Source organism: Myotis nattereri (assembly GCF_964212035.1).
Source record: "Myotis nattereri genome assembly, chromosome: 2".
NCBI classification, from domain to species: domain Eukaryota; kingdom Metazoa; phylum Chordata; class Mammalia; order Chiroptera; family Vespertilionidae; genus Myotis; species Myotis nattereri.
In genome coordinates, this window is record NC_138076.1 from 174843378 (window position 1) to 174863714 (window position 20337).

The 20337-nt window shown below is 35.0% G+C and overlaps 1 protein-coding gene across 3 annotated transcripts in view; it reads left to right on the top strand.

Moving 5' to 3' along the window:
• KIF21A (kinesin family member 21A) overlaps positions 1-20337 on the top strand; it is a 145809-nt gene that overhangs the window by 92988 nt on the left and 32484 nt on the right. For 2 of the 3 annotated variants that reach the window (XM_081083669.1, XM_081083670.1), the window contains exons 12-23: positions 5785-5823; positions 10361-10451; positions 10857-10974; positions 11352-11540; positions 11959-12158; positions 13255-13362; positions 17096-17164; positions 17260-17474; positions 17625-17778; positions 18286-18480; positions 18877-18978; positions 19929-20094. In XM_081083669.1, coding sequence (XP_080939795.1) covers positions 5785-5823; positions 10361-10451; positions 10857-10974; positions 11352-11540; positions 11959-12158; positions 13255-13362; positions 17096-17164; positions 17260-17474; positions 17625-17778; positions 18286-18480; positions 18877-18978; positions 19929-20094 — 1646 coding nt within the window. The remainder of the gene's footprint in view (positions 1-5784; positions 5824-10360; positions 10452-10856; positions 10975-11351; positions 11541-11958; positions 12159-13254; positions 13363-17095; positions 17165-17259; positions 17475-17624; positions 17779-18285; positions 18481-18876; positions 18979-19928; positions 20095-20337) is intronic. The other variant, XM_081083671.1, reaches the window with a different exon arrangement.

Here is a 20337-nt window from a genome sequence, read left to right on the forward strand (position 1 = left end):
ATTAGTAAATAAAGTGCCATTTAAATTGGCTGACAATTATAATTATGCTTCTAATAGTTTATCTCTACTTGTATGTAAAAAAGTTAAATTATGATATTATGGTAATGAATTTTATTTAGACTACGACAAGGTAAAGTTACTAGTAGAGACTATTTTATTATTTCTTCAGATAGCTGCTTTTGCATTCCATTCATCTTTCTTTTCTGCAAAGCTTGCTGCACCATTATGACTCAGTGTTTTCATTCCCCCCCCACCCCATTTTCTAACGTAATTAAATAGTCTCATGGATACATTGTAGTTCCTGTCTAGATTAGTTTAACTAAAGGCTAAACTCATCCATCAGGCTGTCATTTAATATTATTTGGTTTCTTAAATATTTTCTTTCGGGCTTCTAATTTGATTATGTGACAGTTATTTATTACCTCAATCTTCCAATAAGGAATTATTTACCTTTCACCACTGTTCTAGGTTTTCTTTTCCTTGCATCCTGATAATATTCCCTTCTGAAATCAACTGGGTGCAAAGAAGAGGAGAAAAATAAAAATTTGACCATTGGTAGTGTGTGAGTGGTTAAATACTCATAAATTCTTGACATGTTTGCATATGGATTCTATGGTGCAGTCAAATATATTTTGAACTTGTTAGTCAAAATAATTTTAAGCATTTTTGGCTAGATATTCAAAAGGAAGTACAGCTATCTTGTTTAGCAAATGTTACAGGGGATGCACTTTGTAAAATTATTATTGACATATAGTCTACTGCTTTGCTCAGTTTGTTTAGAAATTTATTTAGGCAACCAGCATTTCTTCCATGAAAAAAACAGTTAGTCAAAGTTATTGGAGGTAAAATTCTTCATATTAATTCTGCTTGTGTCCTTGAGTTAAACAGGAATTATTAAAATAATTAAAGGAAGGAGTTACACATCTGTAGTTAGAAGGCATTGCAGTTGAAGTTGCATTCTTAAGATACTGATGTCTTAGCAGGTGTTTTTCATGGAGGCTGATTATGGCAGCATTAAGAAATATATAATAATGCCCTAGCTGGTGTTGCTCAGTGGATAGATCATCAGCCTGCGGACTGAAGGGTCCCAGGTTCAATTGAAGAGTCCCAGGTTCAATTCCAGTGAAGGGCACATGCCCTGACTATGGCTCATAACCCAGTAGGGGGTGTTCAGGAGGCAGCCAACCAATGATCTCTCTCATCATTGCTGTTTCTATCTCTCCCTCTCTCTTCCTCTCTGAAATCAATTAATATATATATATATATATATATATATATATATATATATATATGACTCCCTCTTATGCAGAGCAATTAATAATGATCATAGAATTATCAAAAACACTGTGACCCAACAAAATGAGACTTATGCACATGCCTTACAATTTACTTATAAAATCTAATTCTGTTGTTGGTCACAATGTCAAAGGTTATGATTTATTTTTAAAGGATTAGGTGGTTTGTGTTCATGAATAATAAGTACAACCAAGGGTACATTTCTCAAGGTTCTCTTCTGTTCTTTTGAGTTAAATTTAGAAATGTTACTGTATCACCTGTTGGATATAAATAAATGAAAATAGACAGGGATCCCAATAGAAACATAAGCTTTTTTGACATTCTTGCAGTGATCATAGATAATCCCAAATCAATACCTCTGATGCAGGTCATTTTTGTGACAACACAGAGTTGTAAGCATTTTGACTGGTAAATAATATTAAAGGAAAAACATTTTATTATTAAGATTTGTCTCTGTTGCTTTACTATGGAACTCGTAACTACTTCAAGATAAAAATTATTTAATAACTTCAGTGATTCTTTTAGATATAATAATTATTAAGGTAAAAATAATAGCAGATTTAATGCTAGGAAGAACTCACCAAACAACTGGATTTAAACATAAAAATACAAGTGGGGGAAAAAAAGTTATTTCCTAACAAAAGTGGTATATTTTAAAAAATTTTTGAGGAGAAAAATAAGCCAGATAAATGGAAAGATATTATTTTAATCTGTGAAAAACAGGGAAGGTAGCTTAGAATTAGAACAACAAATGAATACTTACTAAATTAATAAGTCCTATAAGTGTTTTTCAAAATGCTTTATAAAGCATTTTCACACACATGTTAATGTGTCTTTGTAGTGTGAACCCAGAAAAATTTTTCTTGTGTACCACAGACTGTATAACTGTAAAAGCCTTTGGAACCAGTTTATGGATTTCCTTTACCGCAAATATAAATTTGTTAAATTTAATAGAATTTTTGTTGTTGTTTTTTTTTACCACACGATTCAAACGTTGCTGTGGATTAAAAAATGAAAACCAGTACTATTTTACTAGGTTTGATAAAGATTTTGTTCACCATCAATAACTTTTAGCTATAGAACCAAATAACTTTTAGCTGCATGTAATCTTCCTATTTTTAAAATGCAGGTAAGCTCTCATTTTAGCCAAAGGGTTTGCTACAGGTTAAAACAAGTAATAAACAGAGATTTCCAGAAATGTTGAGAAGGACATCAGGTTTACTGAAGTGAGTGACAGTCTTCCGTAGGAACTTGATGGAGGCGTTGATTGGATATGTTGATTTTGTTCGAGTTGAGTTACATGCCTCAGGTTTATTTTACTTATCAGAGAGACATTACAAAATTTGGGTTCTGCCTCAATCTTACATATACAGTAAATTCAGTTAAAAATTGTTTGGAACTGGACTAATTTTTCTCTAGAAAGTGTTATAAATACATAGTGTCCAGGTTTCCTAACTCACACAAAATGATTTTTACCCATTTTATAGTGTGGCAAAAGCAAGTCAGAGGGAATAGGAAAAGACAAGAGGGGAAAGAAACTTTCACTTTCATGGGTGTAGCCAACCTTTGGCTGGGGAGGAGCGGAAGTGGGGGGGTGAGGGGATGGAAGGGGGAATGTGGATTTCTGCCTAGTTGTTTTTTCTTATTCCCATCCACTGACTTTCTGTGTCCTCCTGCTGCCTCAATCCCTGCGTCCATTACACAGTCAGTTCTCATGTAAGTCTCCAAACGACTCCCAATTTAAAAATCATCTGTTTTCTTCTCATTTCTTTAAATTCATACTTGGGAGCGAAGCCATCTGACAAAAGGAATCCATGCCAGTGGAAATGACTTACAACCAGTAAGTTTCTTTTCTAGGGATGTCTGTAATTTTGCAAGAGGAAATGTTAATCCAAACACTAGAATTTGGGGCAGCAATCCCATCAAGGGAAAAAAAAAACACCCAGTCATGTAGGAAAGAATTGTTTTATTACCACCTTTTGGCTGAGAGTTCCCAAACCTGCCCGGGGCCCAACCTTCGGGTTCACATAGCTGCTTTCTTCCCTCCCCACTGAATCCACACTTTCTTAAGAAGCTCCGTGTCTTTTAATTTACTTTGTTTTGTGCTGTTAGTTTTTGCTTTCAGTGGCTACTCTGACATTGTCAGTGTTGGTAGGAAGAGCAGCAACTGGGCCATTTTTAGGTGAGCGGCATTTGTGTTCAAGGTAGACATCCTACTTCCCGTTTTACACGCAACTTTCACCCTCTTCGGCGTCAGAGTCTTTGTCAAAGCTACAACCAATAGTTGATATGTGGCGTTTTAAGGATTGCTCTTCTGCCTTTGTGTTGATCTGTAAAATAGGTAAAGATAGTAAGAAAATAAGGGCATATAAGAAAATAAGGGAGCCCTAGTCAGTTTGGCTCAGTGGATAGAGTGTTGGCCTGTGGACATCCTGGGTTCGATTCCAGTCAAGGACACATGTCTGGGTTGCGGGCTCGATCCCCAGTAGGGGTTGTATAGGAGGCAGCCAATCAATGATTCTCTCTCATCATTGATGTTTCTATCTCTCTCCCTCTCCCTTCCTCTCTAAAATCAATAAAAACATACTCTAAAAAAGAAAAAGAAAAGAAAAGAAGTAAGAATAATTGAATAGACTATATTGCCTGCTTTTCAGTTACATAGACATTTTAGAATGGTTAACGAGATTTGTACCTGCCTCTCTGCCTGCCCCGCCGCCCGCTCATATAGAAATATTGTAATGGAATTAAATAAAATAAAATCGAAATTCCTTTAAGTTATGGAGAAGTGTCAGATTACTAGTTTATTCTCTGACCCTCCATTGCCTTTTTAAACTGTTGATTGCAAAGCTTTTCTAAAAAGGCAATTGGGAAGGCATCTAAAGTTTAACTCCTTCTTAGCTCATTTCATCCGTAGATTTTAAATATAACTCTCTTGTGTAAGGCAAACGAAAATTCTTCGTATTGCAAATAGAAAATTTGGTCTGTTTGCCAATGAACCCTATCTTTTGAGCCATTATAGCTCATTATCATCAGTATAAGCCTAGATTGGAAATGAAGTATTTTTGCATTTTTTATGTATATGGATAAAGAAAGTCTGTGATTCACACATTTATCCCCATGTTTTTGGATATCTAGCTTTAAATGACTTGCACTGTAAAAGAACCAAAAACTTCATTTACTCATCAGACTGTATTATATTTGCATTTCGTGGTGTCAGGTTGAAATTCTAGAAACACAGATTTCTTAGGCGATGGCTTTCCTTTTCTACTTTAGCCATTATACTGGACCTTTGAACCCTGGTGACTACCACTCTGTTGATGTATTTTTCTCAGAAAGATTGCTAGTCTATTCTTGTAATAGCAGTAATATAAGTATATTAGAAAAACAATCACAGGCCAAAAATCAAAATTCACATGTAAGCACCACGTATGTTACAAAATTAAAACGAGAACTGGCTTGGTAATTCATATCTAAGACTCAGTCTCCTTATTGTAAAATATTGATGACTCTGGAAGATACTTTTGGAATTCTGGGCAGAAGGGGGATGTATCAAAGTTGCTATATGCTTCTGCAGAGCCTAATACATCTATCCTTTTGTCTACATGACAAATACTGGTATTCAGTACATTCCATTAAGTAAAGATGCCCAATTCTGCATATTCAATATTCTTTACATTTATTTCAAAGCCTTTTAGTACATACATATAGTTTTTTTATAGTTTTCTTATTAAAATATAATCTTACTAATGGAAAGTACTACATTTCCCATTTTATTGCCACCTTTGCATTAGGCGTCCTTTTGTAGTTAGTTTTTAATAATTAGTACAGTGAGATTATGAGATTTAATTTTAATTAATAAAATTAAAATTTTTCACTAATATCATAACAATCATTCATTTGACCATAATACCATTTCATGTATAATTTTGAAATAGAATTTTTTTGGATGTAGTGATATTCACATGTAGTATATTAAAATAGAAAACAAGTTTTAAAAGTAGTATTCTAGTGTGTAGTATTAATGGTAATTTCATAATATGGTATAAAGGCATTACTTTTTGAAGTTTTTTAATGATGCCATAAAAAGTTCTTCTGTAAAGATTTAAAAGGCAGAGGATATCATTGAAAGTAGGCCTTTGTGGGAAACTGAGAAAATTGATTCATTTCAGATTTAAAAGAGCAATGGCATCGAAACACTCCTACTATTTATATAAATTGAGACTTTACATTTTATTGCTAAATAATTTCAACTGATAGTCTATATATTCTTCTTTGATATAATGCTGCTTGTTTTTCTACTTACTTTTTATTCTTACAAAATGTATTGCCTTTTTACTGTGTATTGTCCTTTGATGATATCTTTTAAAATTTATTTTAAAGTCTTCAAGCTCATGTTTCATTTTTACCTCCTTATCACTCTCGCTTTTTACTGTCTGGTTTGTCCTTCATTGGCTTGGCCTTCCAATACTGTGCCTCGTGGTTTTGAAGGCTACAGAAACTTGAGGAAAGCAATCGAGAAGAAAGAAGGTTGGAATATTTCCCAGTTTTTTTTTTTTAATTAAAATGTCATTTAAATTCTTAGTTGCTGTTCAAAAGGAAATGTGTTATAGAATTATAAATTGTTTCAGACTAGATTAGCTTGGTGCTTCTAAAAATGATGTTGATTTTGTAAAATGATGTTGATTTTGTAAAATTAAAAATACCACATATATTTTTGAAAATACTCTTTAAGTATTTACATTAATTAAAATTCAGGCAATTTCATGTGATTTCAGAATAAACTATCATAATTATGAAGCAGACTTACTTTTTTAGGTTAAGAGATGATCCTCAAATCTCATTTGGCTTTCAGAATGTATCTTTTAGGAAACTTGTGAGCAGACTGGGAATTATTATTTGGGTGGGAATTGTCATTTTGTTGCAGCCCATGCTGAGTCATGGGTGGGATCTCTTCCTTATTTGGTATAATCTTTGTTGAAAATATATTAAAATGTCAACAAAGCAAAAGGTAATGGTGGCCTTACAACAGATAAGATTTACAAAACATTTTTAAGGTTGAATTAAGAAAACATGTTTTAAAATGTTCAAAAATGTATTTGAAGTGAGCATCAAAGACAAGAAATCTCTGGGTTTTTTTTTCCATTTGGAATTTGAGCAACATTTAGAAGTGCATTTCTCTATGTAATAAACACTTGCATTTTAGCTCACTCAGAATTATGGTTATTTAAACCAAGGTCAAGTCTTTTTTTACTTCTTAGAAGAATTTCTCTTCATAGATTTTTCTAAACAAATCTTCAGACTATACAGTAAAAATGATTAAGAAAATAAACTGGTTTTAATAATATTTACGTATTTTAGAAGCACCACTCTAAAATGTCATCTCTTAAGCCTTTTGAGAACATTTGCTATGCAATAATGAGATGAACGAATATCTTACTTTAAACATGAGAGCTTAAAAATTATAATTCCTTGAAATTATTTGGTAACTTATGTCTCACCATTATATCCTACACATTATATAGCATTCTAACGTTTCTGTAATTCTATAATTTTGTAACTTATTTAAAGTATTCTAAAATGAGTCACACTAGCACTCACCTGATTAGTATATATCCAGGACATTATGTTTATCATTGGAATTACACTAAGGGCTTAAAAATGTCAAATTTCTTCTATTTTTGAAAATAAGATACATAGTTCAAGTAGTGCGTGGAAGCATTTTCCCACCTGAAAATATTGAAGCCCTTTAAATGTACTTAGTGGAGTGTTTGCTTCCAACTTTTATATCATCCAAAGTGGAGAGCAAAAGCAGAGCAGTTTGATGCTCTAGGACAGACCTTCTCGAACATGCACATGCATACAGATCACCTGGGGAGTGTGATGAAATGAAGGTTCTGGTTCTGTAGGACTGAGGTGGAGCTGAGATTCTGCATTTCTAAAGGCTCCTGGATGATGCTGATGCTTTCCCAACTGTGGACTGAACCTCGAGTGCAGGATCTAGAATACTGGCCTGGAGACTCAGCACCTGGTTCTGGTCCCCTTGAGTGGACTAGTTCACCCAGGCCACAATTCCTTCTTTGGTTGTCAATAAAAATGTTGACACTGGTTGTCAAATGTTAAAGGGGTTCAACCACATGAGCACTTGTGTTCCTTCTACTAGTAGCTCCAAGATTCTGATTCTGTGTAAAATGGAGACTTAAATATCTTTCGTTGCTGTTGAGATAGTTATTTTACATATAATTTCCCCAGTTTATTGAGGAAAACTGGAATATTTGAAGTACAATAATGATAAAGCATCAACTTTTATTTTGAAAGTTTAATCCTTAAACGATTTATAAGGGTAAATTAATAATGTAAAGTTACAACGGATTTTTCTGCATCAGAATTGGCACAAACAGCGAATAATATGAGTTAACTTTATATTAAGTAAAAAGTAACATTTGTTCAACTGGATACTGGAGGAAGGGAGAGGGTGTGTTGGGTCAAGAGTTTGGAATAAAGTGGTTTCATGGCTCTACCTGAGGAAAAGATAATTTGGGTTAGAATTTGAAGTAATGAAGGAACCAACAATAACAATAACAACATAGGCTGCAACCGTTGTAGGTGAGGAAAGGAGACTGCATAGGTGAGAGAAAGGGGAATGCTGATGGGAAATATCTTTCGTAACACATTCTCCTTTTCTAGCCCTTAACTTTAGTCCTCTCTCTCAAGTATAACACAACAGTGTTATGGTACTGACCTTTGAATGGAATGACTGGATGAGTTTTTTCCCAGATTTTCAGCTTGAACTGCATGGTGGTCCTACTATACACTGAGTGGCCAGATTATTATGACCATCTGACATTTGCTAGGCAAGTTGGCTATAATTTCGTGCTGAAGTTGCTGGAGGGCCAGACCATTATAAATGTCTGAATAGCACAACATACCTAAGTATCGGTGCTGATCAAGTTCATCCTATCATGTTGATGGCGTATGACAATGGAGATGGCTTCTTCCAACAAGACCATGCGCCATGCCACGGTGCTCGTATTGTGCAGGAGTGGTTTCAAGAACATGAGGGAGACTTTACCTTGCTTAGGTGGCCCCCACAATCACCAGATCTCAATCCAATGGAGCATTTGTGGGACGAAGTTAAAAGAGCCATCAGGCAGCTGGTTCCACAACCATCAAATCTCACAAAACTGGACAGTGCTATTCATCAGGCATGGTGTCAGATTCCTCGCATCACCTTTCAACATCTCGTGGAGTCAATGCCAAGAAGAATTGCCACACTGAAGGCAAAAAGTGGCCCAACGAAGTACTGATGGGGTGGTCATAATAATCTGGCCACTCAGTGTATATAGTAGAAGTGATGCAAGACAGGCATTCAGTATATTTCACTTTCCCTCTCACAAAATGGATTTAACAACATTCATGGGACCCTGTTATAATTTACTTGGTTCCTTTCCAGTTAAGATTGTTTTATTGACATGGCTACTGCTCGTTTCTTCTCATTCTAGACATCTGTCTTCCGTGCATCTCTATGCATCTTGCAGTTGCACTTTAACATAGTGTGCGTGACCCTTCGGCAGAGGTGCAAAATGGAGGTGTTCATGCACAGTCATTGGATTAATGTATTTAACACTTACTGCACATTTATTATGTATATCCTCTAGGTACTGGGAATATAATACTGAGCCAAACAGACATGATCCCTGCCCTCACGAGGCTTACAGTCTAGTGGAGAAGAGAGAAATTAAAGAGATAATCCATAAATAAACAAATTAAGAACTCTGAAAAATGCATACAAAGGAAAAGTATTTATAATTTCTCTTGTCTGAGCACAAAAATATCAGTGAGAATTGGGATTTAGAGTTAAAAATTAGAGTTTAATGATAATAACAAAACCTAAATAAGATTAAAATTTTAATCTAGACTCTGAAAATAAATCCATGTATTAGGGCAACTATTTACTATAACAGAATATCTGAAAGAAATGCTAGCTGTTATAAAGTTATTCTGATAGAGTTTTTAAGCTCATGCTAGGGGATATTTTATTTGGAGACTATTGCCTTATTTGAGTATTCTTTTTATTCTTAATATTTGGAAAATGTTATTGCACAAGAGGAAATTTTTCACGTGTAGATTCACATAAAGTTCACTTTCTTCATATTACTTAGCTTGATTAAGTAATCAAGTCTAGTGTGCAGATGTGTAATGTCTGTGCATAACTGATTTTGATTGCTACACCCCTAAAAGGGTGAAGTGATTTAAATGTGCAAAAACTTTGCCCACTATAGAGTCTCTCTTTTTCTCAGGGCTACCAGGGCTGACCTAGTTTAGTTATAACCGTTAACTGACAGGAGTGTGTAGTTAGCACTCAGTGACTGAAGGCTTCTACTTGGATTGCGCATCTTGTGGCAGATGCTGAAACTTTATGTTCACTCAGAGGTCGGGCTGGCCTTCAGACAATTTTGATGTGATAATCTGGGAGATTATCAGAAACAGACCTGTGCTGTAGGTATGGCCTTGGAAAAACAGCATCACGTGCTGTGTTACGGGAGGAGACCTGAACGCTGATGGGTGCAGCCAGTGTAGACAAATTTACTGTGGGCAGATTTGTTCTGGATCTTCAAATTTATTCTTACATGTATTAGATAAATATGCAGCTTTTGTATCTTTGTATTTAGATGAGGAAAGTTGTATATGTTAAGGTGAGAGAACAAAAATATTTATTTCTATTTCCTTTTAATTTAAATTGCCTACCTTCTAGTTAAGTGGCTATTCCTGTGACTAGTTCTTAGCTGTTTCATCTGTTCTCCTGCTCCCAGGGTATGATCTGTTCCTCAGTGTTTCAGGAAAATAAGTTTCTCCTTCATTAATATTAATCACTGTACTATGGGTTGAATGGCAATTTCTATTTTCCTCTGAAGCATCAGACATGATAACTTTGGTCAGTAAAATGATCAATTCTTCTAGTATGTTTTCCCAAATAATTGATGATTTTTAAAAATCTGAAAGAAAAAAAGTGAACCATTTTTCTCTCTACTTTAATACCATACCCTTTTATTCCTTTTTCCAAAAGTGTGGCTGGTAAAGAGGATAATGCAGACACCGACCAGGAGAAAAAAGAAGAAAAGGGTATTTCAGAAAGAGAAAACAATGAATTAGACATGGTAAGTATGGAAAAATGAACTTGTAAATTTTAGTCCCTGGATTAGGTTGTCCTTGGCTGCAATAACTATACTAACTTACGTGTGGAAGAGAGAGATGGTTATCGTGCATCCATTTTAAACTGTTTTGGTTTTTTTTTAGAAACTCCTTTCTTTAGATACATGAACTATAAATATTGGTAACTCTCATTCTTGTGCCTTGTGAAAACATTGTGTGTGTTCCATGAACAATGAAGTACTCTTTGATTTAACACAAAGTTGTTATGTAAATAACCTTAAAATCGTGCAATGATTTTTGAACTGATGAAAAGTGAAATTTTTGTACTTTTGCACTTTGTACTCCAGTAGTCTCTCTTAATGAGGTAATCAGTTTGCTTTGCTATATTGTGGTCACAAACCACATTTTAGGAAGAAAATCAAGAAGTGAGTGATCATGAGGATGAGGAAGAGGAGGAGGAGGAGGAAGAGGATGACATCGAAGGGGGAGAAAGCTCTGATGAATCAGATTCTGAGTCAGATGAAAAAGGTACTTGCCTTTTGGTACAAGGACAACAATTCATTTGGGAACTTGATGAAAACATGGCAAAAAGTTAATTTTCTCAACTTCATTCTTGATGAAACAGCTTTTATGACTGTTGACCTATGTATGCCCTTTATGGCTCATGCTTCTTCCCTTATTGGATTTAGTCATTGTGTGATTTCCATTCTTAGTTAGTACAAATATATCTGTTGTCCCTGATCAGTGTGAACACTTTTTATCTGTTTTAGTTTTATCCAGAACCTGTTTTTTTATAACTGCTAAGTGGATACCTGGGTATCATGGTTTTCACACTCTTGCTTGAAAGATAGAATTATGATACATTGATCTATCCCAACATTTTTATTTTCTTCTTTTATAAATAGCCAATTATCAAGCAGACTTAGCAAACATTACTTGTGAAATTGCAATCAAGCAAAAGCTGATTGATGAACTAGAAAATAGCCAGAAAAGATTGCAGACACTGAAAAAGCAATATGAAGAGAAGCTAATGATGTTACAACATAAAATTCGGGACACTCAGCTTGAAAGAGACCAGGTGCTTCAAAACTTAGGTAAGGATTAAATCCGATTCAAATTAAAGTTCAAACTAAGTCATCAAAATGGATTTTTATCATCTCTTCCCTTAGAAAAGAAAATTATATTAGAAGCCACATAAAATATCCATGCTTCCCATAAGTTAAATATTTTGTATTTTGTTTATTTACCTTTGGTACCTGTCAGGGCTACTTAATTATTTTGTCTGACGTTGTGGTTAATTGTTTTAATGTCTTTGATTTATTCTGGAAACATTTCTAAATTCAAAAGACTTCCATAATTGTTTAACAAGTTAAGAGTAGATAATAAAAGAGAAAGTGATTCAAAGACACCCTGGTTGAGTTTGGCAGGATGTTCTTCTCTAAGGTCATGAGTTGTAAATCCGTGAGATAAAAGTCTGCGACTCACAGATTCAGATATCCTTTGATCATTTAGGCTCAGTGGAATCTTACTCAGAAGAAAAGGCCAAAAAAGTTAGATCTGAATATGAAAAGAAACTCCAAGCCATGAATAAAGAATTGCAGAGACTTCAGACAGCCCAGAAAGAGCATGCAAGGTTGCTTAAAAACCAGTCTCAATATGAAAAGCAATTGAAGAAATTGCAGCAGGATGTGATGGAAATGAAAAAAACAAAGGTATCGATTATATTTTGCATTAAAGTCTGATGTTGAAGATGCTTGTGTCATTTGGGACAGAAATATGGTTGTGGTTCTTTCCATATTCAATAAAAGTTAACTATGTCTTCCAAATGATGCACTTCTTTGGGCAATTAGAAGTTGCTTCCTGTTGTCATCCATTACCAAGCCTTTCTTCAGAGCCGCTGAAAAGCATGTGGTCAACAGGGCTTCTGAGACCTTGTTGGATATTTCTCTTCTTAAAACCCTTACACAAGGTTGACAAGAATATAAAATATTTCAAACATTCAAAAAAGCATAGATAAGAACACAATGAACACTATATCCACTGTCCTAGTTTAAGATATTAAACATTACAGATTTACACAAAGCTTCCTTTATATTAAGTTCCTGATCATATTCTTTCCCTGAGAGGTAACAACTATCTTGAATTTGATGTTTATCATTCCCATGCATAGGAAAGTACAAATTGTCTTCCTTGACTGAAGAGAGTATTTGAATCCTGATCTGTTACCTGTTTTAGTTGTGGGATCAGTTATTAACATTTGGCATAACAATTAATGTTGTTTCTTTAAAATGGCAAATGCGGAAATGATTTAGGAAGTAGGTTATTATGTTGTGTATTTGCTGATGACAACAACAGTAGCTAAAATTATTGGGTGCTTATTATATGGCAGGCACTGTTATAAACTCTGCACAGATATTAACTCATTGAATTGTCTTAACGGTTCAGTGCCACAGAACTATTATCTCCATTTTGTGTGTGAGAAAACCAAAACCTAAAGAGGTTAAGTAACTGGCTCAAGGTGACACAGCTCCTAGTAATAAGTATCGAAAACTCATTCATATAGAAACTGCACACTAAGTATAAAACGCATAGAGCACTAAGCAGTTTGATATAAACATATTACCAATGAATTAGAAATAGAAATGTATTTCACTAAAGTAAGAATTGACCATTTGAAATGCAGCAAAACTCTACATTTCCATGTTAAATTTCTGAATTCTCAGGAATTTATTCCACACATGTGGTTTATTTCGTGAATGTTGTGTTAGGGTCATTCCAATAGATATATCTACCTATTTTTTTTTTTAGGTTCGCCTAATGAAACAGATGAAAGAGGAACAAGAAAAAGCCAGATTGACAGAGTCTAGAAGAAACAGAGAGATTGCTCAATTGAAAAAAGATCAACGTAAAAGAGATGTGAGTGACTTCCTTATGTACGAATGTTGTGCATGGGACAAAATTGTTTAATAAATGGAAGAAAAGTTTTTCATAATTATAACTATTAAAGACAGGCTAAGGACAGTAAACACTACTTATATTTGATGTTTATTATATAGTATGTGGATTATAGTTGTTTAATATTAAAGTTTATGAAAAATACTATAAATTTTATTGAAGGCTTATTTCCTACATGATGAGATGGAAGAAAATATCCAAGAGCAGCTGGTGATCTCTAGGGAGATCAGGGAACTATTATATAAGAGAACAATTTTAGGATGGTTCTAAAGATAGTTTTATCACTACAGATTCTTAGAAAAGTTCTTGGAATAACAACCAGGTTTTACCAGAAAAGGCTTTATTAAGATATACAAAAATGTTCATATTCTTTGACTCAAGAATTTTTGTTCCATGTACAAAGACTAAGAAAATATTCTAAAATTAAAAAATTTGCTCTATGTTACCATCTTCACTTTAAGGATATTTATAATAGTGAAAAAGCTAAAAACAACCAAAATGCTGACAGTAGGAGGAATATATAAATAAATTATAGCTCATCTAATTTAATAGGTTATTATTCACCCATTAATAATTAGGGTTTGGAAACCACATAGTAAAATGAAAAATGACTATGATTAAGTGTAAAATAACATTTCATATATGCGTGTCTGATTCAAATCATGGAAAATTTTGAAGGATATATACCAACATGCTAACTGTAGTTGTATTAGGGTTATAAGTTATAGTTGATTGGGTTTTTCTTTCCAAATTTTTTGGCAATATAGTTATTTCATTTATGAATTTTTTTCCTTAAAACAAGAGGTTATCACCTTCTTTTCCCTATTATTGGTTAGTTTCAGCCTTTGGTCCTTTTTCTCTCTCTTAACATTTTCTAAATCGTCCTTGGAGAAAACTGAGCATACAGTATATTTCAGAAAATAGAAATCTACTTTGGGAGATAAAAGGAAATTTAAGGAGGTAGAGAAGACAGAATAATGAGGTTGAAAAGTAGATATTTGAGCCAGATGATGCCCATAATTATAGCTTTTTTTATTTCATTTATTTCTTTTTTTCTAACATATTAATGGATTTTAATAATCAGTATACTTTGTCACTTTCAATTCCTGGGCATTTTAGAACTTGTTTATACTATTATTTTATTACTAAATCAAGTAGAAGGGCATGCTCATATTTTGCCTATTTCTTTGTTTCCCTATCTGGCACTTTTTTAAAAAAAATAAGTTAAATTCACTCTTTTAAACTGTATAATTCAAGTTTTAAATATATTCACAACATTGTGCAACAATCATTACCATCTAACTCCAGAAATTTTTTCACTTCAAAAAGAAACTTATGCCAATTAGCAGCCACTCTCCATTCTACCCGCTCCCTGGCCCCTGATAACCACTGATCCACTTTGTTATCCTGATGGATTTGCCTCTTTAGGACATTTCATCTCAATGGAATAATGCAATAGGTAGCCTTTTGTGTCTGGCTTTCATTTAGCATGATGCTTTCAAGGTTCATTCCTGGTAAGCATGGATTACTAGTTCATTTCTTTTCATGGCTGTATGGATAGAGCACATTTTGTTTACCCATTCCTCAACTGACAGACCTTTGTGTTATTTACACTTTTTGACTGTTTATTTTGTTTTTCATGAAAACTTTTGGACAGGAACACTTGCCTTACAGTATTTGCTACTTATTTCTTTATTACCATTTCATATTACGTATAGAGAGATCAGTATTGAACAATTAACTCTTGGGAATATTATCTGACACATATGATCATAAATGATATACTATCTATGTATATGAAAGCCCAGCAACTGAAACGGTCGAATGACCAGAACGACCGGTGGCTATGATGTGCACGGTGGCAGCCAACCAGCTTGACCCCTGATCAGCCTCCCACCCTGATCGGCGCTGGCGGCCGACTGTCCACTGCCCCTCCACCCTCCTGGCCCGGCCATATCAATATGCATTTGCGGGTCCCCATCAGAGCAGCCTGGCTAGACCCCACCTGTGCACGAATTTGTGCACTGGGCCCGTAGTTCTATTAGAAAGATGTGAAGCTGGCTAATCACATACAAAACTAACCCTCAGACATCTTCTCCCTTTTTAATTGTTGCTTTGTGTATATATTGACCCCCTTTCTAAATTCTTTCTTGTCATATTGATCTCAGAACCTTTAGAGAATCAAGTACATTTGTACACCACGCAAAAAATATGGATGAGCTTGGAATTTGACTTTTAATAGGAAGAATTGTAATGTAATAACAAGTTTCAAACTATATGTAAATTTTAACTTTTGGTAATTTATTCATTTTAAAAAGATTTATTAACTTTGCTTCTATGTCAATCATTATAGTCAATAAAATATGCCTGGGGTAAGATAGAATCCTTTTCTCTAAAAATTCTTATCTGATGTCATAGGAATATGCCTAGCATGAGATGAATGACCTGTTTAAATTTGGGATCCAAAACATGAAGAGTTATTTTTTATATCACAGAATTTAAGTCCTAGAAGGAATGTTTTTGATCAAGTTTAATTCCTAAGCTTTGTCCAAGATCATAGAGTTGAATAAATGACAGAACCAGAATTAGGATCTATGTTGTTTTTTTTGTTGTGTTTTTTTTTTATATATTTTTATTGATTTCAGAGAGGAAGAGAGAGGGAGAGAGAGATAGAAACATCAATGATGAGAGAGAATCACTGATCAGCTGCCTCCTGCATGCCCCACACTGGGGATCGAGCCTGCGCCCTGGGCATGTGCCATGACCGGGAATCGAACCAGTGACCTCTCAGTTCCTGGGTCGACACTCAACCACTGAGCTACACCCGGCTGGGCTGGATCTATGTGTTTTTTAATCCAAAATTCTTCCCTAAATTATAGTCCTGTGAAATGGCTTAAAGTAATCCATAATTAATTGTCTTTATTGTATAGAGCCCTGGTTGGAAAACTGCGGCTCGCGAGCCACATGCGGCTCTTTGGCCCCTTGAGTGTGGCTCTTCCTAAGCCTCAGGAGTATCCTAATTAAGTTAATAACAATGTACCCACCTATATAGTTTAAGTTTAAAAAATTTGGCTCTCAAAAGAAATTTCAGTCGTTGTACTGTTGATATTTAGCTCTGTTGACTAATGAGTTTGCCAACCACTGGTATAGAGTATCTAGAAACAAATTGATAGGCAATAATAACATGTTTCATTGTCCATTTACTTTAAACAACATTTTTAAAAGTTATTATAAGGTGCTAATCCAATTAATTTATATTCTCCCCATATTTAAAACAGAGTTTGGAATTACTGTATATATTGTAAGGTACATCTATTTAAACTGGTCTAAACTGTGTTTCTTCTTGTGTGTGCCTCAGCCAGCAAAACAAAATGTCTAACAAAAAGGAAATGAGAATATTTGTGAAGCATTTAGAAAAGTACTTGTATATAGTAAGCACTATTTGAGTGTTTGTTAACTAAAAGTATATGTCACAGAGATAGCCTTTCAGAAAGAGATGGCCATATCAATATGCATTTGTGTTTATTGGAATAAAATACCTATATATGCAATAATGGATGCAAGGTTGTTGTTAGCTCAGATTTTGCTAAGAACTCTTACAGTTCCCAGCAGGATGGGGAATATATTAATGTAGGATGAGGAAGTATTGTATTTCCCAGTTTACTATTTTAACTTATTCAATATTCTTTTATAGCATCAACTTAGACTTCTGGAAGCCCAAAAAAGAAACCAAGAAGTGGTTCTTCGTCGCAAAACTGAAGAGGCAAGTTGGCCATTTGGAGGAAACATTCTGGCTTTGAGATAAATGATGTATTTCTATCGACAAAGGGAATGAGTCAGTCTCTGTTGCTATTTCAGGTTACAGCTCTTCGTCGGCAAGTAAGACCCATGTCAGATAAAGTGGCTGGGAAAGTCACGCGGAAGCTGAGCTCATCTGACACCCCCGGTCAGGACACAGGTTCCAGTGTAGCTGCTGTAGAAACAGATGCGTCCAGGGCAGGAGCTCAGCAGAAAATGAGAATTCCTGTGGCAAGAGTCCAGGCCTTACCCACGCCCGCAACCAATGGAACAAGGTCAACACGATTCTTCTGTTCCTCCTAACATAATCTGTGCGGCATTATTACTGAATGTTGGACTTACATGAAAAACAGCATATTATGCGCTAGGGCACAATCCAATAAGCACATAAGTAATTATGTTTGTATGTTTATATATGATTATAGAAAAATATATCAGAGGAAAGGGTTGACCGGCCGGGTGTTTACTTCCAAGACGGCACGCATGAAGTGGCAGCTTCTTGAACGTAGGGTCACGGACATCATCATGCAGAAGATGACGATTTCCAATATGGAGGCTGACATGAATAGACTCCTCAAGGTGTGGAAAATAGCAAGCAAATGTGCTCTCCCTTAGCTGGCTGTGAATTTTCAGTTTTTCACGTTTGTTCCCTGGGTAAATTGAATACTTACTAAGGATTTTCCCCCTAGTGAGTTTTGATTGCATTGTGTATGAATAAATGAACATCCTTTTTAAAAAATTGTGGTAAGAACAGGTAAGATGAGATCTATACTCCACACACTTTTAAATGCATAGCATAGTATTGTTAACTATAAGCAGAGTGTTGTACAGCAGATCTCTAGAACTTACTCGTCCTGTATAACTGAAACTTCATACCCATTGAATAGCAACTCCCCATTTCCCTCTTCCCCAGCCCCTGACAACCACCATTCTGCTAGTACTTGCTGCTTCTATGAGTTTGAGTCTTTTACATACATCACATAAGTGGAACCCTTCAGTACTTGTCCTTCTGTGACTCACTTATTTCACTTAGCATAAAGCCCTACATGAGCATAATTTCTTAAAATCCAACTGTTTTCTCAATAGCAACGGGAAGAACTCACAAAAAGAAGAGAGAAACTTTCCAGAAGAAGGGAAAAGATAGTCAAGGAGAGTGGAGAGGGAGATAAAAATGTGGTCAACATCAATGAGGAGATGGAGTCACTAACTGCGAATATAGATTACATCAATGACAGCATTTCTGATTGTCAAGCCAACATCATGCAGATGGAAGAAGCAAAGGTTTGTAATTTGAAAAAACGCGTAATGCCTTACTAAAAAAATTTTATTATTATTAAAAGCATTTTTAATTTTTATGTGAAGGATTTATTTATTTATTTATTTATTTATTTATTTATTTAACATGCTTCTTAGGTTTTGTATGTATACCACTCCCTGCCTGCTCTCCAGATACCTCTGCTCATTTTGTATTATTTATTACTTGTAAAAGACATATATCATTTATTAATCTACTTGTGCCTTATCTTTTCAACTAGACTGTATATTTTTGGTGTGGGGATTATAGTTTACACTATTCTGAGGAGTCCAGTTAGTTAACCCAGTGAAGCAGGAGGCTTTGCCTTCTGTTAAATGCAGTTAGCTCACAGTAATGTTACATCACCTGCTGGTTTGATGTAGGAAGAAGGAGACACCCTGGATGTCACTGCAGTCATTAACGCTTGCACGCTTACCGAAGCCCGGTACCTGCTAGGTCACTTCTTGTCAATGGGCATCAATAAGGTAAGATCAACACTGTTATTGGAAACCCAAGTTTTGATTAATTCATTGTAGTTTTTATATCTTTCTCCAGTGACCCCTTCCTTTGTGCTAAGGAGGAAGATTCTTTTTACCTTTTATTTATTTTTTTAAAAATATATTTTTATTGATTTCAGAGAGGAAGGAAGGAGAGAGGCAGAAACATCAATGAGAGAGACACATTGATCGGCTGCCTCCTGCACGCCCCACACTGGGGATCAAGCCCGAAACCTGGGCATGTGCCCTGACTGGGAATTGAACCCGAGACCTCTTGGTCTACGCTCAATCCACTGAGCTATATCAGCCGGGCCCTTTTACCTGTTTTTTAGAGTGATGAAGCATCAGCAATATTTAGATCAAATCCACCTATTGTGTTTGTGTATTAGAACAGATAAACAACTTAGGGAATAATTCCTCTTTTGCTTTAGCAAAGGAAGAATGAAAAGAAAATCTCTTGGGTTGCAAACAAATCTGGTATCATAACTTTGGTTGCATACTGATTCTTTACAACTCAAAAACATAAAATTAGAAAGGAAAAATATAGTTTCATTCCCATCCTCTTTGAATAGGAATGCATTAATCTGTCACCTGTAAAAAATGCTGAAGGTGATAATGATTTCTGACTCATTTTTTCCCCTCATGTTGCTGTTGTGCCTAGACCCTTTATGTTATGTTCTCTTACTTAATTTTCACTAGTGCGAGGAAGTAGGTATTATTCATATAACTTTGCATATGAGAAAACTGAGAATCAGGAAGATAAGGTACCCTGGTCAAGGGCACGAAGCTAGTAAGTGGAGGCCCGGAGATGAATCAAGGTAAGGTCTATTTGATGTCGAAATCCATGTGCACTTGCTATTTGATTCAGATCTTTGTTTGGTAGATTCTGTTTTGTGTGACCTAACATAATTTTATTAATCTTTTTGGTGTTGGTACAGGGTCTTCAGGCTGCCCAGAAAGAGGCTCAAATTAAAGTACTTGAAGGTCGGCTTAAGCAAACGGAAATAACCAGTGCTACACAAAACCAGCTCTTATTCCACATGTTGAAAGAGAAAGCAGAGTTAAATCCTGAGCTGGATGCTTTACTGGGCCATGCTTTACAAGGTAATCTAACTAAATTTTAGTTAAATAATTGCATGGGAGCTTTGCTCTTTGAGTATGCTATACTATACTCTTTCTCCTATAGCTTGACTGAATAGATGCTGTATTTACTTACATTTGTATTAGTTATTCCTTCTTTAATTTGCATGTATAAATTTGGGGGGATGTAATTCATTATTGTCATCCCAAGAAATGATTACCAACTTACTAGTAAAAAGGCTTGCTTAACCTTATTAAGGAGTTAGT